The sequence below is a fragment of the Peromyscus eremicus genome, chromosome 16_21 (assembly GCF_949786415.1).
Source record: "Peromyscus eremicus chromosome 16_21, PerEre_H2_v1, whole genome shotgun sequence".
Classification (NCBI taxonomy): Eukaryota; Metazoa; Chordata; class Mammalia; order Rodentia; family Cricetidae; genus Peromyscus; species Peromyscus eremicus.
This window is the reverse complement of record NC_081432.1, coordinates 4668620-4694961: the sequence shown is the minus strand read 5'-3', so window position 1 is coordinate 4694961 and position 26342 is coordinate 4668620. Positions and strand designations below refer to the sequence as shown.

General features: G+C 54.2%; 1 protein-coding gene across 1 annotated transcript in view; it reads right to left on the bottom strand.

Annotated features, from left to right (window-relative positions):
- Window positions 1–2842, bottom strand: part of Scube3 (signal peptide, CUB domain and EGF like domain containing 3) — a 31098-nt gene extending 28256 nt beyond the window's left edge. The window contains exons 1-2 of the mRNA XM_059243877.1: window positions 2725–2842; window positions 1878–2459 (exon numbers count right to left, since the gene is read on the bottom strand). Of these exons, the coding sequence (XP_059099860.1) occupies window positions 1878–2459; window positions 2725–2842 (700 nt within the window). The remainder of the gene's footprint in view (window positions 1–1877; window positions 2460–2724) is intronic.
- Between the last annotated feature and the right edge of the window lie 23500 nt (window positions 2843–26342).

The window sequence follows — 26342 nt, the reverse complement described above, 5'->3', positions numbered from 1 at the left end:
CAGCAGCTCCTTTCAAGATGCTTGCCGAGGGTGTTTGCAATTTACAGACCCTCTAGAGTTCCCCTGGAAAGCACGTGGCATCAAAGGCGAACTTCCTAGCCATGGTGATAGATGGGAGCTATGTCGAGGGGGCAAGGGAGGCCTCCCGAAGCTCACAGCACTATGGGTAAGCCGGTAAGGCTCAGACCAAACAGCTCCCACCCTCCCTGCGGCATCTACCTACAAGTGTGGCTCCAGGCACAGCTCTGTGCTCCAGCAAACCTGCTGTTAGGGAACCTCTGATGGACAGGGTTTCACAGATTTCCTGAATGGGAGGGTTAATGAGAGGTTCCATTCTAATCCCAGCCAGACTCAGAAATCCTAAGGGGGAGGGTGCAGATGCCAAGTTGCCGCAGCCTCATCAGGGCAGGTGGAGCCCAGGACGGAGATAAGCAGGGACCTTGAGGTACTGCCCCCAGCTGAGCGTCCCCCAGCACCCAGTGGGATGTCCAATAAAAGAAGGGACCTTGGGTACCCTGGAGGTATCCCGACTCCTTCTATCCCTTGAGATCCTTGGTTTCCCCCACACCTGTCCCATTTAGGGGTCTCCAGCTGCACCTGGAGCCCCTTTAATAGGCTGTTTCTCCTCTTGCCCCCACCCCACCCTGCCCCTGCAGACACTGGCTCCAACTTGAAAGAGGCCCTTATCTTGTCTGTAGATTACTGCACGAAATCTGTTCCTTCCTCAGACTAAACTCCCTAGCTAATTCCATGTTCTGAGCAAGTCAGCGTGTACTACAAAAGCCAGCTTTGTTTACGAAAACACACAAGCAAATCCACAGTGGGAAGAGGAGCTGTTCCAGGCAGCAGGCTGTCTGGAACCAAGGCTGCAGAAGAAGCAGTCCGGGGCAGGAAGGAGGGTGGGGTGGGGTGGGGTCCGGTACTTGACAGCTGAGGGTCTCCAGTGTTTAGTTATGGTAATGGACAGGTTGCACGGAGCAAGGGAAGAGACCGTGTTTTGGGGGAGGCGGGTGGTGTCGACTTAGCACCTTCCAGGAACACAGTGAAAGCTGGCGGCACACAACAGCTTAGCACTCCAGGGCTCAGGCCCCTGTACACGGTGACCTGACTGCCAGACACTCAGACTTCCTCAACTCCCAAGTTCAACTTTCCTCAGGCTCAGACACCTCCTCATCCCTGGCTGGCTTCAGGAGGAGCTCCTGGGACAATAGGCAGAATCTATCTCCCGGGCAAAATCTTGCTAAGAGGAATTTTCTTTTTGTCCATATAAATCTCTTTTGGGTGAGGACAACGTGGGGGGAGGGGTGCAGCAGGTCAATGGGGGAGGGGAGGCTGTCCCCAGAGAACTGTGGGACACCAGCCTGGTTTCTGCCAGCGCAGCCTTGGGACTGGCTGGGCAGTGAGCTCGGGGTCAGGGACCGGGGCAGGAGGGCCTCCCAGTCTCTCTAATTCCTAGAGGGATCTGTCAGAGCTCCCAGCCTGGAATTTTACTTTGTTATTTTAATGCAATTCTGACCTGGATTTAAATGGAATTGGAAACCCCAGGCCTTAATAAATAAATATTATGATAAGAAATGAAAGCCATGCGAGACGAAAGAGATTTCCCCCCCGAAAGGCAGAAACGCAACGTGCGTGCCAGAAGCCAGTCACAGACATTTTCTCCTCCTGCCCCCTACCATCCCGTGACAGGCAGTCGGTTTCACCGCGAAAGAGTCTGTTTTTCTTTAACATCTTTAGACTCGATAAGACAGCAACTTAGAAACTTCGGCCTGACTGCGTGCGGGGAGGGGATGAGGGTACGAAGTGTGCGGCATGGCTGAAAACTTTCTTCCCTCCGTCTCAAGACCCTGGCGATGTCTGGGAGAAGATTCTCTGACCTCGGCGGAAGATGCCAGAGGTGGCAGGGAAGCCGGCAGAAGGGCATGCTCCCTTCTGCCGGCCGCCTCCAGGCTCCTCCGAGCGCTTCGCCCCGCGCGCAGCGCCCCGAGGTCCGGCCCTGGCCGGGGAGTCCGGGGCACAGGGCCGGGTCCTGACAGCCACGCACTTCCAGGCACCTGCCCTGGCCCGGGCCCCGCCGTCCCGCAGCCCCGCCGTCCCGCAGCCCCGCAGCCCCGCAGCCCCGCGCCGCGCCTCCCTTACCTTGCGCAGCTTTGCCATGCTGGGCGGCGCGCGCGTGGACCAGCAGGACGAGCAGGCAGAACCCGGGGACGCGCCCCGAGCCCATGGCCTGGAGCTCCGCGCGGCGGGGCCGCGGGGGTGTCGCAGCCCCGGGGAGGGCGCGAGGCGGAGGGGGAGGGGACTGGAAGGCGCCCCGCGGGGGCTCCGGGCTGCGCGGTGGGGAGCGCGGCCAGGCGCGGGGCGGCGGCCCGAGGGGCGGCCCGGGCTATCGCACCCGACGCCCAGCTTCGCCCGCGGGGAGCTGTAGCCGGAGAGCGAGCGCGCAGAGCCGGAGCTGGGACCTGAGAAAGGGGAGGGGAGACGTAGCGCCTAAACACGCCCTTTCTGCCTCTTTCTTCCTCCCTTGCTTTCTGGTCTCCCGGGCTCCGTCTGTTTTTCTTCGCTTTTCTCCTCCTCCTCCTCCTCTTTCTCCTCCTCTCCTTGCTCCTTTTCGTTTTTTTTCCTCCTCCCCTTCCCACTGCCCCTCCTGCTTCTCTTCTCCGTCCTCCTCCTCCTCCACCTCCTTTTTCGTGCCCTTTTTTTTTTTTTTTTTCTTTCAAAGGGGGCCTCGGCGTGGCGGCCGCTCCCCCTGCGCGCCCGGGCGCGCGGCCCCCTCCCCAGGCTGCCGGGCCGCTGCCTGCAGGAATTTACAATCCGGCGCTGGGGGAGCGGGCCCGGTCTCCATGGAGACGGCTTCCCCGGGAGCAGGGAGGTCAGGCGCAGACCGCGCACAATCAATGGATCAATGCAAGCCCCCGCTCCGCTCCAGACCAAACAGCACCGGGGCTCCGGCTCGTCCGCTCTCCCGGTGGGGAGCTAGCGGGGGAGTCGAGGGTGCGCCCCCCGCGCTCGCACGCCAGGAGAGCCGAGCGGAGCAGGTCTGCATGCGCACCTCGGCGGGGAGACAAAGAGGGCGGGAGGTGTCGGGGAGACTGGAAGGGCTGCACCTCGGAACACAGAGATGGGCTCGCACTCCGGGCCAAGTAACGTCCTCCGAACTTTTACCCCTAACTCACTCGCACACTCTGGACACAATCCTCATTCTCAGATCTGAGTCCCTTGGCTAAAACTGCCCGGCTCCAGGGCAGGCTCTGTGGGCGTTGGAGGTAACCCGAGGACCTGGCTCCTATGTGCGCTGTCTAGTGCTCAACACACTGGCAGAGGCTAACCCACGATCATTTTCGGACACACAGAAGGCTCTGTACACTATCTCCAAGCCGGCTTCTACGGCTAACCTCACAGGCAGCAGAGGATAGGTTTAAAATAGATACACACTGCTGGAGGACCAAGTCGCCGGGCCTGGACACTGTCCCCCTGCCCTCTTCAATTGCTCTGAGCCAATTGTACCAGGCCTCAGAGTCCTGCTCCAGAGCCAGTTTTGTGCAGGACAGAAACTATCATCCCAGGGTACCCAGAAGAACTGGGCAATGACCAAGGTCTCCCTAAAGATGACTCAGTTCTCAAACCCTTGACATTGGCAGCCTGCATCAGTGGGGGTGGAGGTGGCCTCTGTCGGCAGACTCCTTCCTACCCTGGGGAAGAGCTGAGCCTCTCCTTTAGCGAGGATTAAACGGAAGAGTAAGTGAATGAACACAGACAGAGGCCGTGAATGTCCCATCCTGCTGTCCTGAGACAGATTCCTCTTGGCTTCCAGTCCCATCCCAACTGGCCTGGGTTTCCTCGGCTAGGAAATGAGGGTGGGTTCATTGGCTAGGTGATGCAGAGGGGACACGGCCCTTGGGAAGCTGGGAAGAGGGCTCCTCCAGGCCCCTCGTATAGTGTGAGAGATGGCACGGGGGAGGTGAACACACGGGTCATGGGAATGGTGTGGAGGCCACAGAAAGGTTGGTCAGATGATCCCCCTACAAGGTCCCTCCCAGCCCTGTCACTCGGGATCCCTCCCTCCTTCATTCCTCTGGAAACCCCTCCCTCCGGAGCAGCCTTGCCTGCTGCCACCAATTATGTGTGAGCTGGAGGACAAGTTCAAACTTGTCACTCTCTTTGCCCCAAACAAGAGGTGGGGGGAGAGAGAGAGAGAGAGAGAATCGGAGGTATCCAGACAGTGCCTGGGGGAACTGGAGAGAGCTGAGGAGCCCCAAGGTGGGGAGAGAATTTTGTCTGCCTTTCTCGCCTTCCCCTCTGCGTTCTTTGGATACTAACTGTGCACCCTCTGTGTCTCTGGGGGCGTGGGGACTGCCAGCCCTCTCCTACCCCACAGCTAAGGTGGTCATGAGGACTCCCCAGGACCTAGACTGTTTTCTGGGGCCTTCTCCACAGTTCCCCGTGACTTCCCGGACCCCCTGGGTGGCGCTGTTCCTCCTGAGTTTTGGGCAGAAGGCTCAATGGCATGCCCTTCCCAGCCACTCCATCCTCCGGAAGGCAGATGTTTTACCGCGGTTTCCTTGTCTTTCCATGGCCCAGTTTGCCTCCGATCACCCTCTCTGCTCCTCTGTAACCCAGGGAGCTTCTCCCATACATCTGCTCTCTGTCCACCCCAGTGCACCCCACTCTAGTCCACTCCCCCAGTGCACCCCACTCTAGTCCACTCCCCCAGTGCACCCCATCATCTCTAGTCCACTCCCCCACTGCACCCCATCATCTCTAGTCCACTCCCCACTGCACCCCATCATCTCTAGTCCACTCCCCCACTGCACCCCATCATCTCTAGTCCACTCCCCTCACCGCACCCCATTATCTCTAGTCCACTCCCCTCACCACACCCCATCATCTCTAGTCCACTCCCCACTGCACCCCATCATCTCTAGTCCACTCCCCCCATACCCCATCATCTCTAGTCCGCTCCCCTCACCGCACCCCATCATCTCTAGTCCACTCCCCCACTGCACCCCATCATCTCTAGTCCACTCCCCTCACTGCACCCCATCATCTCTAGTTCGCTCCCCTCACCGCACCCCATCATCTCTAGTCCACTCCCCCACTGCACCCCATCATCTCTAGTCTACTCCCCCACTGCACCCCATCATCTCTAGTCCGCTCCCCCCACTGCACCCCATCATCTCTAGTCCGCTCCCCCACTGCACCCCATCATCTCTAGTCTGCTCCCCTCACTGCACCCCATCATCTCTAGTCCACTCCCCCACTGCACCCCATCATCTCTAGTCCGCTCCCCTCACCACACCCCATCATCTCTAGCCCACACCCCACACCCCACCCCACCCCCCGATCTGTGTGGAGTCCATCCCTTGCCCTTCAGCGGATTCTGTGGGAGCAGAAGCAGGGATTCCACCGCTGCGCACAGTGAGTCGGGGTGTGGCCCCGTTGCCCTCTGCTGTCAGCTTCTGCGGGGACTCACACTTAGACAATGACTCAAGAGGACCTGGAAGGAAGACTGAGATGCTAGCAGTGTGACAAAGTGTCCAGTGTGCTCTGGGCCTTCCCATCCATCTCTCAGGTGCATCTAAAAAATTGACCTTTAGTTAACATGTAGGGTTTTTTTTTTTTGGGGGGGGGGTTGTTCTTTGAGATAGTGTCTCATGTAGCCCAGGCTGGCCTCAAACCCACTATGTAAGCCAGGATGACATTGAACTCCTGGGCCTCCTGCCTTCATCCCCGTGGGGCGGCCATGGCAGGTGTCCACCCCCGTGCCCAGGGCGGCCATGGCAGGTGTCCACCCCCGTGCCCAGGGCGGCCATGACAGGTGTCCACCCCCATGCCGGGGGGCCATGGCAGGTGTCCACCCCCGTGCCCAGGGCTGCCATGACAGGTGTCCACCCCCGTGCCCAGGGCGGCCATGGCAGGTGTCCACCTCCATGCCCATGGCTGCCATGACAGGTGTCCACCCCCGTGCCCAGGGCGGCCATGGCAGGTGTCCACCTCCATGCCCAGGGCGGCCATGGCAGGTGTCCACCTCCATGCCCAGGGCTGCCATGACAGGTGTCCACCCCCATGCCGGGGGGCCATGGCAGGTGTCCACCTCCATGCCCAGGGCTGCCATGACAGGTGTCCACCCCCATGCCGGGGGGCCATGGCAGATGTCCACCCCCATGCCCAGGGGGGCCATGGCAGGTGTCCACCCCCATGCCCAGGGGGGCCATTTGCCTTAAACGTTATCTCCCTTGCTTGCGTTTCATCTCTGGGCAAAGGACCCCTCTGAGACATTCCTAGTTGATATATCCAGGGTCAGATTCTTCCAGGGGCACCCCTGTCAGAATCCAACCACGTGCAGGGACCTTCCCCAACCCCCTCCCCGACAAATCTCATTCCTCAGCCTTTGCATTCCCTCTCAATGCCTCAGCTGTCCCAAAGGTGAGACCTACCCAGCGGCAAAAGCTTGACAGACAAGAGTCTACTGGAGAGCAGGCGGCACAAGCCAGTGTCCCAACGTCAGAGTCAAGCTGGGCTATAGATAGAGTTTTCCTGCCTGGCCCACAGTCAGGACAAATCTCTCACCTGCCAGTCCCACAGCCACTCAGACCCGACCAAGTAAACACAGAGACTTATATTGGTTACAAACTGTATGGCCGTGGCAGGCTTCTTGCTAACTGTTCCTACAGCTCAAATTAATCCATCTCTATAAATCTATACCTTGCCACGTGGTTCGTGGCTTACCGGCATCTTCACATGCTGTTTCTCATCATGGTGGCTGGCAGTGTCTCTCTGACTCAGCCTTCCACTTCCCAGCTTTATTCTCCTCCTTGTCCCGCCTACACTTCCTGCCTAGCCAATGGCCAATCAGTGTTTTATTTATTGACTAATCAGCAACACATTTGCCATACAGAGCATCCCACAGCACTGGGCCACCCTTCACACCTGCTGAGCTGGTCACTTCCTGGAATCCCAGCTGGCCAGTGACGTGCCTATCAAAGACAAGGTATACATGGGCCCTGCTGCCATGAGCTAGGGAGCTAAATGACTTGAGAGTCAAATCCCGGCCCAGTTACTTTGCTTTATTGTGTGTGTGTGTGTGTGTGTGTGTGTGTGTGTGTGTGTGTGTGTACGTACATGTGGCCAGAGATCAACAGCAGTAACTTCTTCAATTGTTCCGCTTTATTTTATATATTTTTAAAAATTAATTAATTAATTTATTTTCAAGACAAGGTTTCTCTGTGTAGCCCTGGCTGACCTGGAACTCGCTCTGTAGACCAGGCTGGCCTTGAACTCACAGAGATCCACCTGCCTCTGCCTCCTGACTGCCACCTCCCGAGGAGTGCACCACCACCACCACCACCAGGCTCCACCTTTTTTTTTTTTTTTTTTTTTTTGAGCCAGAGTCTCTCTCTGAATCTGGAGCGCACCTACTGGCCAGTGAGGAGGCTCAGGGATCCCCTGCCTCTGCCTCTGCAGAGCTGGGGTTCTGGGTGTGCGCCGCAGCGCCCGGCTTTTCATTGGGTTCTGTAGAAGCAGGTCCTCGTGTTTACTCAGCAAAGCCCTGACCAGTTGAGCTGTCTCTTCAGCCTCCAGCTCAGCTACCTGGATGACCTCTGACCTCACAGGATTCATAGCATTAGTTCAATGAGATGATGTGTGAAAAACACCTGGCACAGAGCACATCATAGACGGAGGCCATGGTTGCTGCTTCCACCACTTGGCAGGAACAAAGGGCCACAGTGTTGGATGGGCAAAGGCTATAGCAGTGCCTGGGACAAAGCAGCCTTGGGTCAGGCCAGGCTTTGATGCGTGGGGTGCTGGCGAGGTCAACTGGGCTTGAGTCTCACAACCCCTAACAGGTTCCTGTCTGTCACACATTCCTACTGGGAAGGTTCCAAAAATTCCATGCATTCCAGCACACTGGCTTTATCTGTAGCCTTCCATTTTATAGAGAATGAAGCGGAAACTCACCTGCCGGTCCCTGGCCCTGACCCTGCTGCCCTGCTTCCTTAGGAAGATGCAGATACCAGGGCACAAATCACAGCTCCCAGCCACCACTCACCCCGAGGGTGCGGTACATGCCAGCCCCTCTACCGCACAGTTCAGCCAACGCCTGGGGCCAGCAATTTTAATTAATACCTCGGAGCTTCATACCACTGGGTGTTGAACTCAGGTCCCCCAACATGCTCCACAAGCTCTCTACCACCGGGCTATGCGCTAGACTTCCCTTCTGCATTTTATTTTGAGACATCAGCTCACTAAGTTGCTGAGGCTGGCCTTGAACTCATGAGCTCCCTGCCTCAACAGAGGAGCAGGGATTGCACCTGCAGTACCGTGCGTGGCTCTAGTCCCGTTTGTACCGATGGGAGAACTGAGCTCAGGCAGATTGACTTGCATAGGACACTACAGAGGACAAAAGCCAGGACGGGGGCGGGGGGGAATATCAGGGAATATCAGCCACTACCAATGTCAGCTGATGAGAGAGGTCATGTGACATGCCCAAGGTCCCACCATGTCTGTAAAGGGAAAGCTGGAACCAAGGCACATCTCTGCTCTGACCTCAATCCTGGATCAGCACTGTTGCTTCGCGGCCAGAGCCGTCAGAGGCCCCTCCTGTTCCCCTCTTCCTAATGTCAGACCTTTCACTAGTGTGGGGTGCGAGTCTCACGCCTCACGGCACTAGCCTATGCTCAACAGTGCATGGGAGAATTAGACAGTGGGGTCCCTGGGTTGGTGCTCACAGCCTTTGCTTTGCCCTCACAAGGGCCTGGGTTCAATGCCCAGCACCACAGAAAACCGAGGCGCGATGACTATGCCTGTCACCATAGGAGGAGGCAGGCAGGACGGGGCTGGACGGATTGCTCAATGGTTAGGGTACGTGCTGCTTTTGCAGAGGACCTGACTTCAGTTCCCAGCACCCACATAAGGTGGCTCACAGCTGCCTGTGACTCCAGCTCCAGGGGACTAACAGCCTTTGCTGGCCTCTGAGGGCACACGCTCACACACACACATATACACGTGATTAAAGATAAAACAGAATCTTTAAAGAAAGAGAGAAGGGAGGGAAAGAAAGTGTGGTCCTCGCTGGAAGTGACACAGCACTGGAGTGGGTGTGAAGTCCACGCTGAACCCCAAAGTCTGGAATCTTAGCAAGCAGCCGAGGATGCAGAGTATCGGGATGACCTTGAAGGGCCCAGGCAGAAAATGCCACTGAGAGGCAGAGGAGACAGGGACCCGAGAAGGCCGCCCTCTCTTCTGGACATCCTGGCCACCTTCTGTTCATCGCTCACGTCTCCTCACCCCAGTGTCTAACCTCCCTCCCTCCCCACCCCTGTACCTGAGTCGAGGTGACCCTCGTTCCTTCCTCCCAGCTGTTTGCATGAAGAAAACAGAAATCTCCAGTCTCCAACGGTCAGGCGTGTCGCCAACCCCCAGAGCCAGCACCTGTCCCCCAGAGCGTCGTTGCTCCCCTGAACTTTGGTTTCCCAGTCTCGGCTAGCCCTTGTCCCCTATTTCTCCAGTCAGCATCCTCCGCCAGCATGAACATCCCACCCCACCCTCTGCCGTTGGGACAGAGGCCCTTCCTCTTAGCCAATACCATGTATGTGGACCTGCTCACCCCATAGATTAGCTTTTCACTGCAGTCCCTCCCCCTCCTAACACAAGGCAAGCCTCAGCCACAAACCCACACCAACCTCCCAGGCTCCCAGGACTCTAGCAGGAGCCTGCGTGCACCCAGTCCTGACCCGGTCACCCCTCACCCTAGCGCGGCGCAGCCCCGACAGTGCTGAGGAGCCAAGGTCTCCAGTGGCTTCCACAGGCATTCTGACATCCTGGGCTGCCTGCCAGGCCTTATCAAGCTTGACCTGACTGCGTCACCCCAAGGCCTCTCTGCACATTTTCCTCTCCCATCCCCTCCTTCCCCTGATCCTCTCCTGGCCAGTTTCATGTTGGAGCAGGGCGGCTTGTGGAACTCGAATAGCTTCTATCTCCTCCCTCCTGCCCCTCCCCCACCCTCCCACCTCCGTCCTCTGTGACTTTCCATGATGGAGAGCCATCCATGGTAGTGAAAGGAATCTGGGCCATGCCATCAGTCAGCCCCAAGTTTAAATCCCGGCCGGGGCCACGATCCCTCCTCTCTAACATTGTTATCTAGGAGACGGAAGATCAAACTCCAGCAACCACACAGGCAGCTGGGGACGGAGAGGGGGCACAGAACAGGGGTACAGCAGATGGAGACCTTTGAGCTTCCCCTCTCAAGCCCATGACTCTAGGGCCCCTGACCTCCTGGTTCTCACTCTCCATGTCCAGTTTGTAAGCCCCTCTTTAGGTCTCTCCCTACTTTTTTTTTTTTTTTTTGGTTGGTTCTATATTTCTGCCTACTTATAGTATTTTTCTATTTAAAATTTTTAATGGTTAGTTATTTTGAGATAAGATCTTGGTTTTTGTTGTTGTTGTTTTGTTTGTTTGTTGGTTTTTTTGAGACAGGGTCTCTTTACATACTCCTGGCTGTCCTAGAACTCACTATGTAGACCAGGCTGGCCTCCAGTTCAGAGTTCTAGATCTAGATGCCTTTACCTCCTGCGTGCTGGAATTAAAGGTGTATGCCATCATGCCCAGCCTTTGAGACAGAACCTTAAGTTGGCTAGGCTGGCCTCGATGTAAAGCCAAGGATGACCTTGAATTTCTCATCCTCCTGCCTCCACCTCCCCGGGGCTGGGATTGTAGGCCAGCATCGCCCTGCCTGGTTTCTGAGGGGCCGGGGGTGGAATCCAAGGCTTCACGCATGCCATACGAGCACTCTGCCAACTGAGCCAATGTCCAGCCTCCAGTAGTCGTTTTCAAAATTTCAGGAGGATCCCACCCCAGCCAAACTCCCTCCTCACCACCTGCCACTGTCCACGTCCTAAGAGCCGAGCTGAGTGGCCCCGTGACCCACTCAGTGACCGCAGCTGGCCCGAGTCCTTAGACTTCTGACCGTCCTCTTGTCCATCCCTTCTCTCTGTCCTTACCGTTGCTGCTACAGTCCTCACACCTACAGAGTCTCCGGGGACCATTGCCAGCCAAGGTGAAGTTTGGGTGCCTCAGCATGGTGCAGGTGACCCTCCATGCTGGCTCTGGATCTTTCTCTGTGATGATATTTGATGTTACTCTTCTGAGCTCGCTTCCGTATACCCAAGCCGCAGCATACCGCACAATTCTCGCCAGCTGGCTGACCACTGCCGATCTTTAAGACCCAGCTTCAGGGCATCTTATCTTTGAAGCCATCTTGCTGCTCCAGCAGATTGGAACTCTGTGGTCCTTCACACACACACACACACACACACACACACACACACACACACACACACACTATGAAGGCTTTGTCCATGTTGTGCCTGTCGACCTTCCACATGTCTGTCAGACCTTTGAGGACAGAGCTCTGTTTGTCTCCCCTGGAGCCTCAGCCTCGAGCATGTGTTGGCCTGGCTATTCTGACCAGAGGTACCTGTTGAGCAAAAGGATAAAGGGGTGGATGGCTGTGGTGGGGCAAGTCTGTCACCCCAGCAATGAGTTCAATGTCATCTTTACATATCAGGGCAGCCTGGGCCACATAACACCCTGTCTCAAAATCAACCAATCAACCAACTAACCAACCAAAGAAGTCATGAAGGAACAAGGGTGTTCGTGGGAACCCTCCATACAGGTAAAGCAGCCCCTGATATGGTCTCCCTGCCCCACACCAGCTTGGAGATGATGTAGACCACCTACAGGGTAGCAGGGGGTCCTCAGAGTGGAGGGGCCAGTGAGGAGACCCCAAGCCAAATGAAAACCAGGGAGATGTGTGTGTGTGTGTGTGTGTGTGTGTGTGTGTGTGTGTGTGTGTTGGGGAGGGGTGGTTCTTGGATTCCAGAAAACAAAGATGGAAAGCTAGAACCTTCCAAGACAGAGCTCGGGATCTTCCCAAAGTTTGAAGAATTGGATGATGGCAGCCTTGATTCAACAGCCAGAGGCAGGAGACTGGACAGGAAGAAACCTGATGCCAGAGACCTGGGGTCAGGGATGACAGTGAGTCCCATAGGCAGTTCCTAGCTGAGTTCTGGGGAAGCAGAGCCAGGGAGGCGGAGTCCTAAGGGAAGGCCTCTGAGAGCCCCAACCCCCTCCTCCTCTGCCAAGGACCTGCACGCTAATACTTAAAAGGTTGTTGCAGATAACCCTTTTATGTGTTGGAGAAAGCTCTTATGTAGTCCAGGTTAGCCTCCAACTCTCTATGTAGCCAAAGATGACCTTGAACTCCCGATCGATCCTCTGGCCTCTGCCTCCCACATTCTGGGACTTCCCGGGGCATGCCACCACACCTGGTTTATGCAGAACTGGGGATCCACCCCAGGGCTTTGCACCAGGGCTTCTGGCAGCCGATCCACATCCCCATGAGCTACCTCCTGGGTCTGCCTCTTTGGTCCCAAATAGAAATGTCTCCACACAGAAGGCTGCAGGACAAGGCCTCTGCCAGTGACCAGTTGCTGTCCTGACAGTCTCAGCCTGGGCGGCAGAGGAGCCTCCTCGCAGCTTGGTCTCCCTGCCTCAGCCCTGTGTCTTTATGGATGAAGCCCCTCCCACTTCCCTTCCAAGGAAAAGATGGAGAGGCAGTGTGGGACCTCTCCCCCACCTATCCCAGTCTTGTGGGTATCAGCACGAAAGGAAAGACGTTGGAGGTGGTGGAGTGTTCAAGAACCAGGCTTCAATAGCGCATAAAGGGCCGCTGTAGAGCGCCTCAGAGGAGGGCCACAGAACCGAGAGTCCTTCTGGAAGTATCTGAGAATCGCGAGGGTTTCTAGCAGTGTCTGCCAGAATGCTCTGGATGTTGGCATTACAAACTTCAGCCTTTTTTTTTTTTTTTTTTTTTTTTTGCACGAGGACTCCTTCTTGACTTAATGCTTATTTAATTTATTTTTCTTTGAGACGGAGTCTCACTATATAACCCAGGCTGGCCTAAGTCTCTCAGCTCCACCCCCACCCTGTCCGGCCCTGGGATGGCAGGTGTGTGCCCCGCATCCTGACCCTCTCCTCCAAGCTGAGATTCCCTGGGGTCCTGCCCTGGTCTAGGAAAATCCAGTCTGCAGGAAGTCACGGTGGGCTGGGGAACAAGCTTTTCCGGGTGTCCTGACCCCAGTGCTCTGTGCTGCGCCTGAGGATCAGTGCTGGCCTTCAGCCCCTGGCCTGGCACCCGCTGAGCGGATGCCGGAGCGTCTTCTAGTCTGCGGTGCCGATCATCACCAGCAGGTGCCGCTGTCCAACATTCCATCCTCCAGCCCCTTAAATGAGACCCCGGAAGCCTCCCCCGGGGTCCGCGGGCCTCCAGAGCGTTTGCTCCTGCGTTTTAGAGACGAGGTACGCTCACACTGGGGCAGCGAGTTGTGTGTGTTTCTTTAGGACCATTGCTTCTAACCTACCATTGTGTGTCAGGGACTTAGAGGATGCGGGGAGTCAGGATGACACCGTGGGGAGGTAGGAGAGAGACACTCACACGGAACTAATCGGCATATGAGGCCGAAGGTGACGATGTCGATATATGGAAGTGTCAACGTAAAATCTTTTTTTTTTTTTTTTTTTTTTTTTTTAAAGATTTATTTATTTATTTTGTATACAGCATGTATGACCAGAAGAGGGCACCAGATCTCATTACAGATGGTTGTGAGCCACCATGTGGTTGCTGGGAATTGAACTCAGGACCTCTGGAAGAGCAGTCAGTGCTCTTAACCTCTGAGCCATCTCTCCAGCCCCCAACGTAAAATCTTAACGAGGTATTGAAGAAGAATGAACGGGTAGCATCCGGAGGCATGGGCTTGAGGAAGGAGAGGCCGGTTAATCTCTGGCCTCAGAAGAACACAGCATTCTCACCTGTGGAGCTCAGGGAAACAAGGAGGTGGCAGGTGGCAGGAACCAGGTGAGCAGGGCTTGCAGGAGGAGAATGCCTCCCAGAAATGATTAACGGGACTCAAGAAGACATGTGTGGGACTGGGGAAGTTCAGTGGTTAGAGCGTTTGCCTGGCATGCACAGAGACCTGGGTTTAGGCCCCAGCACTTAAGTGTGGTGGTGCACACCGATAAGTCCCACACTCCAGGGGTGGAGCCAGGAGGATCAGTTCAAGGCCATCCCCAGCTACTTAGTGAGTTTGAGGCCAGCCTGGGCTATGTTAGACCCTGTGTGGTTCTGTGTGTGTATAGCAGTTGAGGGGAGCAGGGGGGACTTACGGGGGTGTAAAGAAGCTCTGAGTGACAGGATGGAGAAGAACGATGGTGGGAGGCAGGGGCTGACAGTGCTGGATCAGCTTTGGAAACTGTAAAAACTATTATTTCCCGGTACCCAGGAGAAAGAGGCAGGTGGATCTCTGTGAATTCAAGGCCAGGGCTGTCCTGGAACTCACTCTGTAGATGAGGCTGGCCTCAAACTCACAGAGATCCACCTGGCTCTGCCTCCCGAGTGCTGGGATTAAAGGCGTGCGCCACCACCGCCCGGCTCTTTTTTTCTTTTCATACAGCAGCCGGGCAGGCTCAGGCATGGATTTGCTTGTTGCAGGGTACCACAAAGTGAGTTCACTTCCTCACGGAAGAAACCAGGGAGAAGAGCAAGCAGAGACACCAAAGGGCAGGAGGTCACAGAGCACGGGAACAGAGGTGCTGCGTTGGCTTCTCTGGGCCTCTGGCTCCGGGCCTGGGGGACTGCAGAGGACAGTGGGAGGTGGGTTTGCCAGGGACGTGTCTTCTGCTGGCCCTGTCCTGCCCATCTGGTAAGGGACATGTCTGGGGGAGGGGCTGAGGAGACAGGTGTGGTGGGCAGGGACAGTGGCTCCTAGCTGGGCTCAGAGCCTGTAGGAGTCTGTCGTGAGAATGTGTAGGCATCAGAGCTGGACTTTGAATGTCCCTGTGAGAGGCCTCTATGTGTGAGCTGAGGGCCAGGTGACCTGGCCGAACCCGACAATGATTTGCCCGTAGCTGTTCCCCTGTCCTACACATCCTGGCAGGGAAGAAGTAGCCCTGAGGCTGGCTTCCTCGGTGCAGCCAGGATGTCCTGCTCAGCTTCCAGGCCCCAAGGGTGGGCCTGGCCCTCCCCTTCCACGGCCCTTAGACGTTAACCTCACGTGCACCGTTACTGTATGAGACCAGGGACCCCTCACAAGCTCGGCAGCTGCAGCTCTTGCTCACTGAAGAACAGATCCCTCGGCATTGCTGGGGTATGGCCTGTCGTCAACATCAGATACCCCTGGCTGACAGGGTGGGACACTAGTCCCAAGAGCCCCCATTGGCTAGGACTCAGACAGCCTTTGGGTTCCAAATTAGTCTAAAAATGGTCCCTCTGGGTTTGTTCCCCCAGTTTCTCCCCTGCCTCAAATCTCAGTTGTTTAAAATTTTAATTATTGCAGTTATTTGAAGAGGGCTATACACAGGAATGGTGGATGTGTGGACAGCAGGTGTGTGGACTGTGGGTGTGTGGACAGTGGGTGTGTGGACTGTGGGTGTGTGGACAGTGGGTGTGTGGACGGTGGGTGTGTGGACAATGGGTGTGTGGATGGTGGGTGTGTGGACGGTGGGTGTGTGGACGGTGAGTGTGTGGACAATGGGTGTGTGGACAATGGGTGTGTGGATGGTGGGTGTGTGGACAGTGGGTGTGTGGACGGTGAGTGTGTGGACAATGGGTGTGTGGACGGTGGGTGTGTGGACTGTGGGTGTGTGGACGGTGGGTGTGTGGACGGTGGGTGTGTGGACGGTGGGTGTGTGGACAATGGGTGTGTGGACAGTGGGTGTGTGGACTGTGGGTGTGTGGACGGTGGGTGTGTGGACGGTGGGTGTGTGGACTGTGGGTGTGTGGACGGTGGGTGTGTGGACGGTGAGTGTGTGGACGGTGGGTGTGTGGACGGTGGGTGTGTGGACAATGGGTGTGTGGACGGTGAGTGTGTGGACGGTGGGTGTGTGGACTGTGGGTGTGTGGACGGTGGGTGTGTGGACGGTGGGTGTGTGGACGGTGGGTGTGTGGACGGTGGGTGTGTGGACGGTGGGTGTGTGGACAATGGGTGTGTGGACGGTGAGTGTGTGGACGGTGGGTGTGTGGACGGTGGGTGTGTGGACGGTGAGTGTGTGGACAATGGGTGTGTGGACGGTGAGTGTGTGGACAATGGGTGCGTGGACGGTGGGTGCGTGGACGGCGGGTGCGTGGACGGTGGGCGCGTGGACGGCGGGCGCGTGGACGGCGGGCGTGTGGACGGCGGGCGTGTGGACGGCGGGCGTGTGGACGGCGGGCGTGTGGACGGCGGGCGTGTGGACGGCGGGTGTGTGGATGGTGGGCGTGTGGATGGTGGGCGTGTGGATGGTGGGCGTGTGGACTGTGGGTGTGTGGACTGTGGGTGTGTGGACTGTGGGTGTGTGGACGGTGGGTGTGTGGACAGCAGGTGTGTGGACGGTGAGCGTGTGGACAGCAGGTGTGTAGATTGTGGGTGTGTGGACAGTGGGTGTATGGAGGACGGTGGTTGTGTGGTCAGAGGACAGCTTTCAGGAGTCAGTTCTCTCCTTCCACCATGTGGGTCCTTGAGGCTCCAGCTCATATGATCAAGTGTAATGGCGGAGTTCCCTTACCCACTGAGCCAGCATTCTGGAGGCAGAGGCAGGTAGATCGCTATGAGTGGAGGCCAGCCTGATCTACACATGGAGTTCCAGGCCAGCCAGGACTGCACAGTGAGACCTTGTCTGAAACAAACCAAAAAGGGATCCAGAAGTTGAGAGATGCCTTTTCATCCTGTTCACAACGTTTCAGCCCCTCTCACTTTTGAGACAGGGTCTCATGTTGCCTGAATTTGTTGTGCAGATAACCTTGAACTCCTGATTCTGCCTCCACCTTCCACGTGCTGAGATCACAGGTGTGAGCCAACATGGCCACCGTGTTTCCGCTCATTAGTGGAGTGGGTTCCCCATAGGAGAATCCAGTTCCTTCCACCTGAGGGCTTCTTCATTCCCTGGTTAACAGGGAAATATACTGGATCTTGTAAGTCATTTCCACGTGAGTCTAAGTTAGAACATGCTGTCACATGTCTTGAAGTGATTGGGGACCCCCCCCCCAATCATATACAAACCCTTGTCCTGTGTGTGTATTCCCCAGTGAAGTTTTCTATAGTGTTCTCTACAATCCCATACACATTCACCCCTAGTTACGGTTAAAAACCAGGGTACAAGAGGCCACTCCTCCCCCGTCTCCACCCTCTGCTTGACCAGTCAGACCCCTAAGGAGACACCTTGCTTTCTCCTTGGGGACATTCCTCCACTCCCAGACTTCCCATTGTCACCCCAGCACGAGGGTGTCTTTCCTGAGGTGTGGAGGGGTGAGGGGCCACAGCCAAGCCCTTAGTTCTAGGTTGGTTTAGCTGCCCGGCGGTGAGCCATGGCTTTGGATGGACTTGCTGGGCACACGGTACCTGGTTCCTCAGCAACTGCACAGCGGTTGACCCGGCCAGGAGGGCGGGAGGGACCATGCGGGGCTGGCCGCCGCTGGCCTGAGGAACTCTCCTCAGCTGAGACAACCCATCTGCTCTGAGTTGTAGCTGTCTCCAGAAGGCCCCTTCGGGGTTTGGAAGGGGAGCTGGAGGAGGCAGGTGTCTGCCATCCTAACATTTGGGAGGCTGAGGTAGGAGGATCAGGAGTTCAAGGCTAGCCTTAGCTGTTGAGTGAGCTCTGGGCCAGCCTTGGCTACAAAAGACTGTGTTTTAAAAACAATAGAGGGAGAGGGGGAAGGGAGTAGAGGAGAGAGAAAGAGAGAAGAGGAGGAGGAGGAGGGCAGGCTAGGTAGATGGCTCCATTAGTAAGTGCTCTCCACTGACTGGAGTTTAATCCCCCAGAACTCATGTTAAAATAACAACAGCCAGGCGGGCGTGGTGGCCCACACCTTTAGTTCCAGCACTCAAGAGGCAGAGGAAGGTAGATCTCTGTGAGTTCCAGGACAGCCTGGTCTACAGAGTGAGTTCCAGGACAGCAGGCTTCACATGCCAGTACACTCCACAGTACACACACAGAAAGAAAGTCTTTTTGGGAGGAGAGTTGGGATTATGCCAGTCAGCCAAGGGAAAGCAGTGAGCTCAGAGCAGGGAAGTGGGGTTGGGGTGCGCCAGCGCTGTGACTGTGACACAGCGCTACCTGTGTCACCATGCCCCGCTGTCCCTGGTACCTTGTGTCCGTTACCTTAATCAGTCTGATCCTCCAGGACCCATCACACCCGCTCTGTGACCACAGAGGAAGTCCACGGACTGAGACAGACAAGGCGCCCAGAGGAGCAGGGCCTGGCCTCCATCCTCCCGACCTCGCTTGATGTGTGGCCTTGCTTAAGGCGCGGACCCCCACGGACCTCTGCGGCCTCCTTGGGAGAACAGTTAACATACCTGCCATGTTCAGAGGAGAAATGAGGTCATGCTTGGGCCGCGTTCTGAGCCTCGGAGACAATGAGTGTATTCTTGGGAGCAGTAACAATAATAATAATTACAGTGAATCTAACCAGTAAACACACCCGGAGCGGCAGTGCGGCCCCTTGGTGGGATAACAATGAAAGGTTTGGGGTTGCTTTTTGAAGTCTCTAGGTGGGGGAGTTTTCTTGGCCCTGCATTGATCTCTGGGGTTTGTACAGTTGATACTGTGGGAGGGACTGAGGCCTGCGGCCATCTCCCAACGTTAGTAGCATTTGCTGAATAGTCTTGTGTGTTTGCGGGTTTTTGTCCCAGAGGCCTTCAAGTTCCCTCTTTCTTCTTTTGTTCGTTTGTTTTTATATTTCCCAGACAGGGCGTTATGTAGCCCAGGATGGCCTAAAACTTATGCAGTCAAGGATGCCCCCAACTTCCTGATCTTCCTGCCTCCACCTCCCAGGTGTTGGGGTTACAGATGTGCACCATGTCCTCACTGGAGGTGGGTTTCAGGGTTTCTCAGGCCCCCACCTCCCCCATCAGCTAATATCCATCCACTCACGGAGACAGCGACCTACCTGGCTGTTGGAGATCCTGGGCATTTGGGCCTTGGCCACAAATTAGCCTGAAATCATGGGCACTGAGACTCTTCTACCTACTTCTTGGTGGGCTCATTGCCAAGCAGAGGTGTGTGTGTGTGTGTGTGTGTGTGTGTGTCTGTCTGTCTGTCTGTCTGTCTGTCTGTCTGTGTGTGAAGCCCCCAGGTGTGATTCCAATGCAGCCAACCCAGTGCTGTTTGAATTCGGGCCTCATTAAGTCTTCAACCTTCCACCATTGGCCATGCACTGTCTGCTGGCAGAGAACTACGCAGTGTGGAAGTTTGAGTAAAGCAGCTGGAGGACGCTCTCTCCTGGAATCTGCAAACTGACAGAAAAGCTATGGTGGGAGCTGAGGGGTGTGGCTCCGCTGACAGAGTGCTTGTCTGGCTGCACAGGCCTTCCTGGCATCCAGGGCCATCTGCAGCACCTTGTAAACTTAGGTGGTGGTGGAGTCCTGCAGTTCCAGCAGGAAGGGTCAGGAGTTCAAGGTCACTCCCAGTGCTTGGAGGTAACGTCGACACATTCTGGTTCCTAGGAAGACCAAGTTCTCCTTCAACTCAGCGTCAGGATAAGCCAGGAACTCAGAGAAGATCGGACGTTGGTCCTGGTTTGAATGAGCTGGCCCCCACAGGTCTTGGGCAGTGAATTCTTGGTCTCTGGCCATGCTCTTTGGAGAGGATTAGGAGGTGTGGCCTTGTTGGAGGGAGTATGTCACTAGGGGTGGGCTTTGAGGTTGCCCATGCCATTCCATGTTAGCTCTCTCTGCTTCCTGTTTGTGGACTAAGATGTGAGATCTCAGCTGCCACCCAGCTGCCTGCCGCCTGCTACCTCCACACCACCATCATGGACTCTAAGCTTCTGACATCATAAGCCCAAACTAAACTCTCCCTTCTCTAAGTTGCGTTGGTCATGGCGTTTCGTCCCAGAAAAGCGACAAAGACAGGCATTGTGGGTGGATGGAGCTTCAGACAGCGGAAGGTGGACGCTGCCTGAGAATGACATCACAGGTTGTCTGTCCTCTGACCTCCACAGGGGTGTACATGCATGTGCGTGCACACACACCCATAACAACAACAAAGACCTTAGTGAATAGAGAAGGGAAATCAGCAGTGAGACGAAAGGAAATCTCCTGGCTTTGTAAGGAAAGAAATGAATCCTTGGATCAACCATGCCCAGAAACAAGAAAGAAAGATCTGGACCCTTCCATAGAGAGCACAAAAATCAAGTCACTGATAAAAGAATATGAAGCTGGCATCGTATATGATGTTAAGGACAAGAAGCATTCACTCCGAAGTCCTGAGGGAATGAAATCTTCAGGTGGGGGTGGGGGAAAGGTCAGTGGGTTTGGGTTTCTTCCCACCCTCCTGTTCTTTAACCCTAGAGACGGTGTGTAACAAAGTAACAGTGAGTGCAAGAAAGAGGGGGCCATGGGCTGCTGGGAATGCAGGAACACAGAAAGCAATGTGTGCTCCGTGAAGTCTAGGGGTGATGAGGCACAATGTGAATGTCTAGAGCAGGGGTTCTCAACCTCCTAATGCTGCCACCCTTTAATACACTTCCTCCTGTTGTGGGGACCTCATCATAAAATTGTATTTGTTGCTACTTCATAACTGTAATTTTCTGCTGTTATGAGTAATGTAAATATGCAGGATGTCTGATATGTGACCCCGTCCAGAGAGGCCACGACCCATAACTTGAGAACCACTGATTTAAAGGATGATAATTCAGAGCCAGGCTGTGGTGGTTTGAAAGAAAATGGCCCCCAAAGGGAATGGCACTATTAGGAGGTGAGGCCCTGTTGGAGTAGCTGTGGCCTTGTTGGAGGAAGTGTGTCACTGTGGGGGTGGGCTTTGAGGTCTCTTTTGCTCAAGCTTCCCTTGGTGTGACTGTCAGTCAACTTCCTGTTGCCTCTGAGTCAAGATGTAAGGACTGTCAGCTCCAGCACTACATCTGCCTGCACACTGCCATGCTTCCTGCCATGATGATAATGAACTGAACCTCTGAAACTGTAATCAAGCCACCCCAATTAAATGTTTCCTTTATAAGAGTTGCCATGGTCATGGTGTCTCTTCACAGCAATGAAAACCCTAAGACAGAAGTTGGTACCAGGAGTGGGGTAGAGCTGTGATAGGCCTGTGTTTGTTGGAAGGAATTTGAACTTTGGTACTTTGGGTTAGGAAAGAAGTGGAATGCGTTAAGCACTGCTTAATGGGGCATGCTAGTAGGAGCATGGAGGATAACGGTGCTACTAATGATTTGAAATGTCGGGAGCTGGCTCAAGAGATTTCAGAGATGACCTCAGCTTGGGAGGGAGCAAGTTGGGGAGGAGAGTGATGCACATGTGTTAAGGAAGACCAGACAGGCTTCCCACCATTGGGAATCAGGGAATCTCCAGGCTGTGGTTCCCAGCACTCAAGAGGCTGAGGCAGGAAGAGCAAGTGTTTGAGGACAGCCTGAGTGACATGTCAAGATGCTGTCACAATAAAAACTAAAAGAAATGTATCTCTGCACATTGCATATATAGGATTTAAGGGCAATCAGGCCCTGAGAGATGGCTCAGTGGTTATGAACACTGGCTGCTCTTCCAGAGGACTTGGGCTCAATTCCCAGCACCCACATGGTAGCTTATAACTTTCTGTAACTTTGGCCCCAGGGGATCCCTCTCCTGGCCTCCTTGAGCACCAGGTACACATGTGATATACATAAATAAGTGCAGTCAAAGCATACACATAAATACAAATTACAGATATTAATTTTAGGGTGACAGAGAAGATGGGGGCTAGAAAACAAACCTCCTCCCACTGTGGATAAAGGTCAGTTGGTAAAATACTGGCCCGGCATGCACAAAGCCGGCCTCCATCTCCAGCTCTGAACAAACCAGCTGTGGTGATGCGTGAGTCATCCCAGCATTTGGGAGATGGAGGCAGGAAGTTCAGAGTTATCCTTGGCTACATATCCAGTTTAGGGCTAGCCTGGATCACATGATACCCTGTCTCACAACAAAGCAAATGAAAAAGAAAATATCAAAGGAAAATGAACCAGTTTCATGAAAAGCAGAAAAGGCACAAAAACAAGTAAAGGAAGAAATATAAAATAAAATGACAGGATGATTCTAAAAAAAATACCATTAATAATACATGCTCCCTTTCACACACAAATAAATGTTAGAAAAATTTTAATTAAAAACTATTAACCTCGCCGGGCGGTGGTGGCGCACGCCTTTAATCCCAGCACTCGGGAGGCAGAGACAGGCGGATCTCTGTGAGTTCGAGGCCAGCCTGGACTACCAAGTGAGTCCCAGGAAAGGCGCAAAGCTACACACAGAAACCCTGTCTCGAAAAACCAAAAAAAAAAAAAAAAAAAAAAAAAACCAAAAAAAAAAAAAACAAAAAAAACAAAAAAAACTATTAACCTCAAGGGGCTGGGGTAAAACAGCTTACTGTGCAGCCTGCTGACCTGAGTTTAATCCCTGGAATGCACATAAAAAGATGGATGCTCTGGATGTGCGGCTCACGCCTTTAATCTCAGAACTTGGGAGGCAGAGGCAGAAAGATCTCTGAGTGAGTTCCAGGACAGCGGGGTACATTGTGAGACCCTGTCTCAAAAGCAGATAGATAAAGATAAATAAATGAAGTCGGGTGCAGGGATGCACATCTGCAACCCAAAACCCCTAGAGCAAGATGGTTCAGAGACAGAATTGATGATAAGGACACAGGTTGGCCATCCTGAGTCCGTGGCATGAGAGCTCCCATCTCAGCAAGGTGGCAGGCGAGGACCAACTCTCAAAAATTGTCCTCTGACCTCCACACACACTCTATGGCACGTGTATGCCCACACTCACACATAGACCTCACACACACACACACACACACACACACACACACACACACACCCCTAAAATTTTTAATTAAAAAAAGAAGTTAACCTCACAATCATGAGACGATACGAGTCTCTGTAGCCATTTGGAAATGTAAACTCACTCATGGGAAATCTCCAGGAACCCATATTGCTTATCTCTGAGGCAGCCTCTTTGTGGGGTATGCTTACCAGGGAAGGCTCACATAAAAATGTCACCTGTGTATGGGCCATCCATCACCTTAGACTTCTGTTCCTAAGATGAAGTCTCAATAAGCTTGTTGCCAAGTGTTTAGATCCTGCTCCCCCGCCCCAGTCTCACCTCAGCCTGTTATGGAATAGTACTTTAACTAGGCAAAGATGGGCTACATTTGTTTATGTTGCATTTGTTTAACAATGTAAACATGTGTTGCTGTTTCACCTTGCCTGCCTAAGGCACCTGATTGGTCTAATAAAGAGCTCAATGGGGAAAAGCTAGGCAGAGGAGGGACAGGCGGGGCTGGCAGACAGAGAGAATAAAACGAAGGAGAAATCTAGGCTGGAGGACCGAGAAAAGAGAGAACAAGGGAAAAAGAGGGAGATGCCTGTGGTGCGAAGCCAGACACGGAGGAAACAGGAAAGAAAGATATCTAGAATGAAGAAAGGTAAAAAGCTCAGAGGCAAAAAGTAGATAAAGAGAAACAGATTAAAATAAGAGCTAAGGTAAGGCTGAGCATTCATAACCAATAAGTTTCCGTGTCATGATTTGGGAGCTGGTTGGTGGCCCGAAGGAAAGCCTGTTACATCAGGCTGCCTGCCTGGCCACCACTCCCTGCTCTGTAACCCTTACCCCTCCCTCTGCTGGTGAGCCCCGCACCTGTCTGGGACTCAGTCCTGTCTCAGAGCTTCTATTCCTTTGTAGTTGTTGGGTTGTTTATTTCTTTGCATTTTGTGTGCGTTGGTGTTTTACCTACATGTATGTCTGTGTGAGGGTGTCGGATCCCCTGGAACAGGAGTTACAGACAGTTGTGAGCCACCATGTGGGTACTGGGAATTGAACCTGCGTCCTCTGGAAGAGCAGCCAGTGCTCTTAACTGCTGAGCCACCTCTCCAGCCCCCTATTTTGTTTTGTTTTTGTCTTTTTGGGGGGTGTTTTGAGATAGGGTTTCTCCATGTAGCCCCAGATGGTCTGGAACTCACTATGTAGACCCCCAGACTGGTTTCCAGCTCACAGAGATCCACCTGTCTCTGCCTGTCAAGTGCTGGGATTGCCGTTGTGTGCCATCACACCTACCGAATCTAGTTTTTAAGGTGAGTTCCAAGGACTGAGCTCAGGTGAGCAGGCTGCACCGAAGCCAGCTCCCAGGCCTGTGGTTAATGAATTTACCAACTCTCCCAGCCATCCTTTCTAACTAACTCAGTGATTGATTGCTCATGCCTTCCAGAAAACCTGGACCCACTCCTGTTCCTACGAATAAAGTTTTAGTGACTGAATCATGTCCATTCATTTGCATTTTTCTATCTGCCATCTTTGTGTAGTTACAACTGAGATCATGTGACCGGCACAGCCCATGACATTTTCTACATGGTCCTTGACAGAAAAATTCTGCTGATGTGTAAAGGTAGAAATACTTTGTGTTTTCTTTCGGGTTATTTTATTTTATGTGTATTTTTTTTACATGCACTTATTTGTCTGCATGTATATTTGTCTGTATACCACGTGAGGGCTTGGTGCCAGAGGAGGTTGGAAGAGGGTGTCAGAGCCCCTGGAAATGGAGTTACAGAGGGTTGTGAGCCACCACATAGTGCTGGGAATTGAACCTGGGTCCTCTGTAAGAGCAATCAGTGCTCTTAACTGCTGAGCAGTCTCTCCAGAGTCAGGGACACCTTCATTCTCGTGTCAACATCACAGAGCCTCAGCAGGAGAGTACCCATCACTCACTACTCATGGCTGAAAAATAATGGTAAAGAATTGCCTGTTGGAGAAACCACAAGAACGTTCCCTTATGCCCCAAGAATTTTCTGTGGGGCTAGAGAAGTGGCCTCAGTGTTAGAGTTTGTGTAGCATGCAGGAGATCCTGGGTTCCAGCCTCAGTGTTGTAAAAGTGGGTATAATCCCAGCTGGAAGGTGGAAGGTCAGAAGTTCAAGGCCATCCTCAGCTACATAGTGAGTTTGAGCCCAGCCTGGGCTACATAAGACCCTTTTTAAAAGTGTGGGGGGGTGTCCCATACGTGGGGGTGTGACCTCAGGTCGGCTCTAAGATCTCTCATCTCTTTCACCTTAGATGGTGAAACCCACCTCTGTGGTAGTTTAAGCAGAGTGACAGGGAAGACATTGGAACCCCACCTGCCCTGACACATCCCTCTCCGACTGAGTGCCTCAGACTGGTTTCAGGCATCTCTGTGTAGTACTCACATGGCAAGCTCCCTGGGACCTCTTTCCCACCCCTTTCTCCACGGCCATCTCCTTCAGTTCCAGCCCGAAGCCTTCCTGACCCCTCATGCCTTGTCCTGGGCCCCTGGTTGACAACAGGAAGTAAGCACACTGAACAGCCTGACTCGGCTTAGGGAAGAGGGGCAGCATGGTGGCTGGAGAGTGGCATTCCCCTCCTTAGCCACCTGCGGCCATAGACGCTGTCCCTGATTATTCGCACCCTGAGACCGGCCAGTTAAGAGGCAGGCAATTTCTGGAAGTCACCCGTGTCTTATCCAAAGTCAAGCCTCCAGGGTCCCTTGGTCTAACAGTGATGAACAAAACCCTGAGTTCTTGCACCCCCATCGTCCAAAGAAACCCCCAGCTTTCTCAGTCAGGGCTGTAGATAGTCATTGCCATGACTCTCCACCAACAGAACATCAAACAACAGAACATCAAACCATCAACCAACAGAACATCAAACAGAACGAGCCAGAAGGTGCTGAGGAGGTCAGAAGTCATTGCCCAGAGGATTGGTACCTCCCTGGCAGCTCAAGGTCAGCCTACTTCCTCCTCCTCTTCCTCCTCCTCTTCCTCCTCCTCTTCCACCTCCTCCTCCTCTCTCTCCTCTCCCTCCTCCCCCTCCTCCCCTTTTCCTCTTTCCCCCTTTTTGAGACAGGGTCCCATATAGCCTAAACTGGCCTTGAAGTCACTATGTAGACCAGGCCAGCCTCAGCCTCCTAAGTGCTAAGATTAAAGGCGTGCACGGCCACCATGATGGCAACACTTTGATTTTACAAATGAGGAAACTGAGGCCCAGAGAGAGGAAGTTTCTCAATCTGCCACGGAGAGGAATCAACACTGGAAAGTAGTATCAGCTGAAGCAGCTGGGGGGTGGGGTGGGGGTAGGAGCAGGCCTGGGAGGGGTAGGAGCCCACAGCTGTGGGCATGGCATCATCTTGGAGTACTGGCCTCTCTGGGACAGAGGGCTGCCCCAGGCTTGACCATCACAGGCACATAGAGTCCACTGTCCTCTCAGCCAGGCCAAGTGCCACCTCTGCTTGCCTGCGGCAGTCCTGCTCAAGGAGGCCTCCC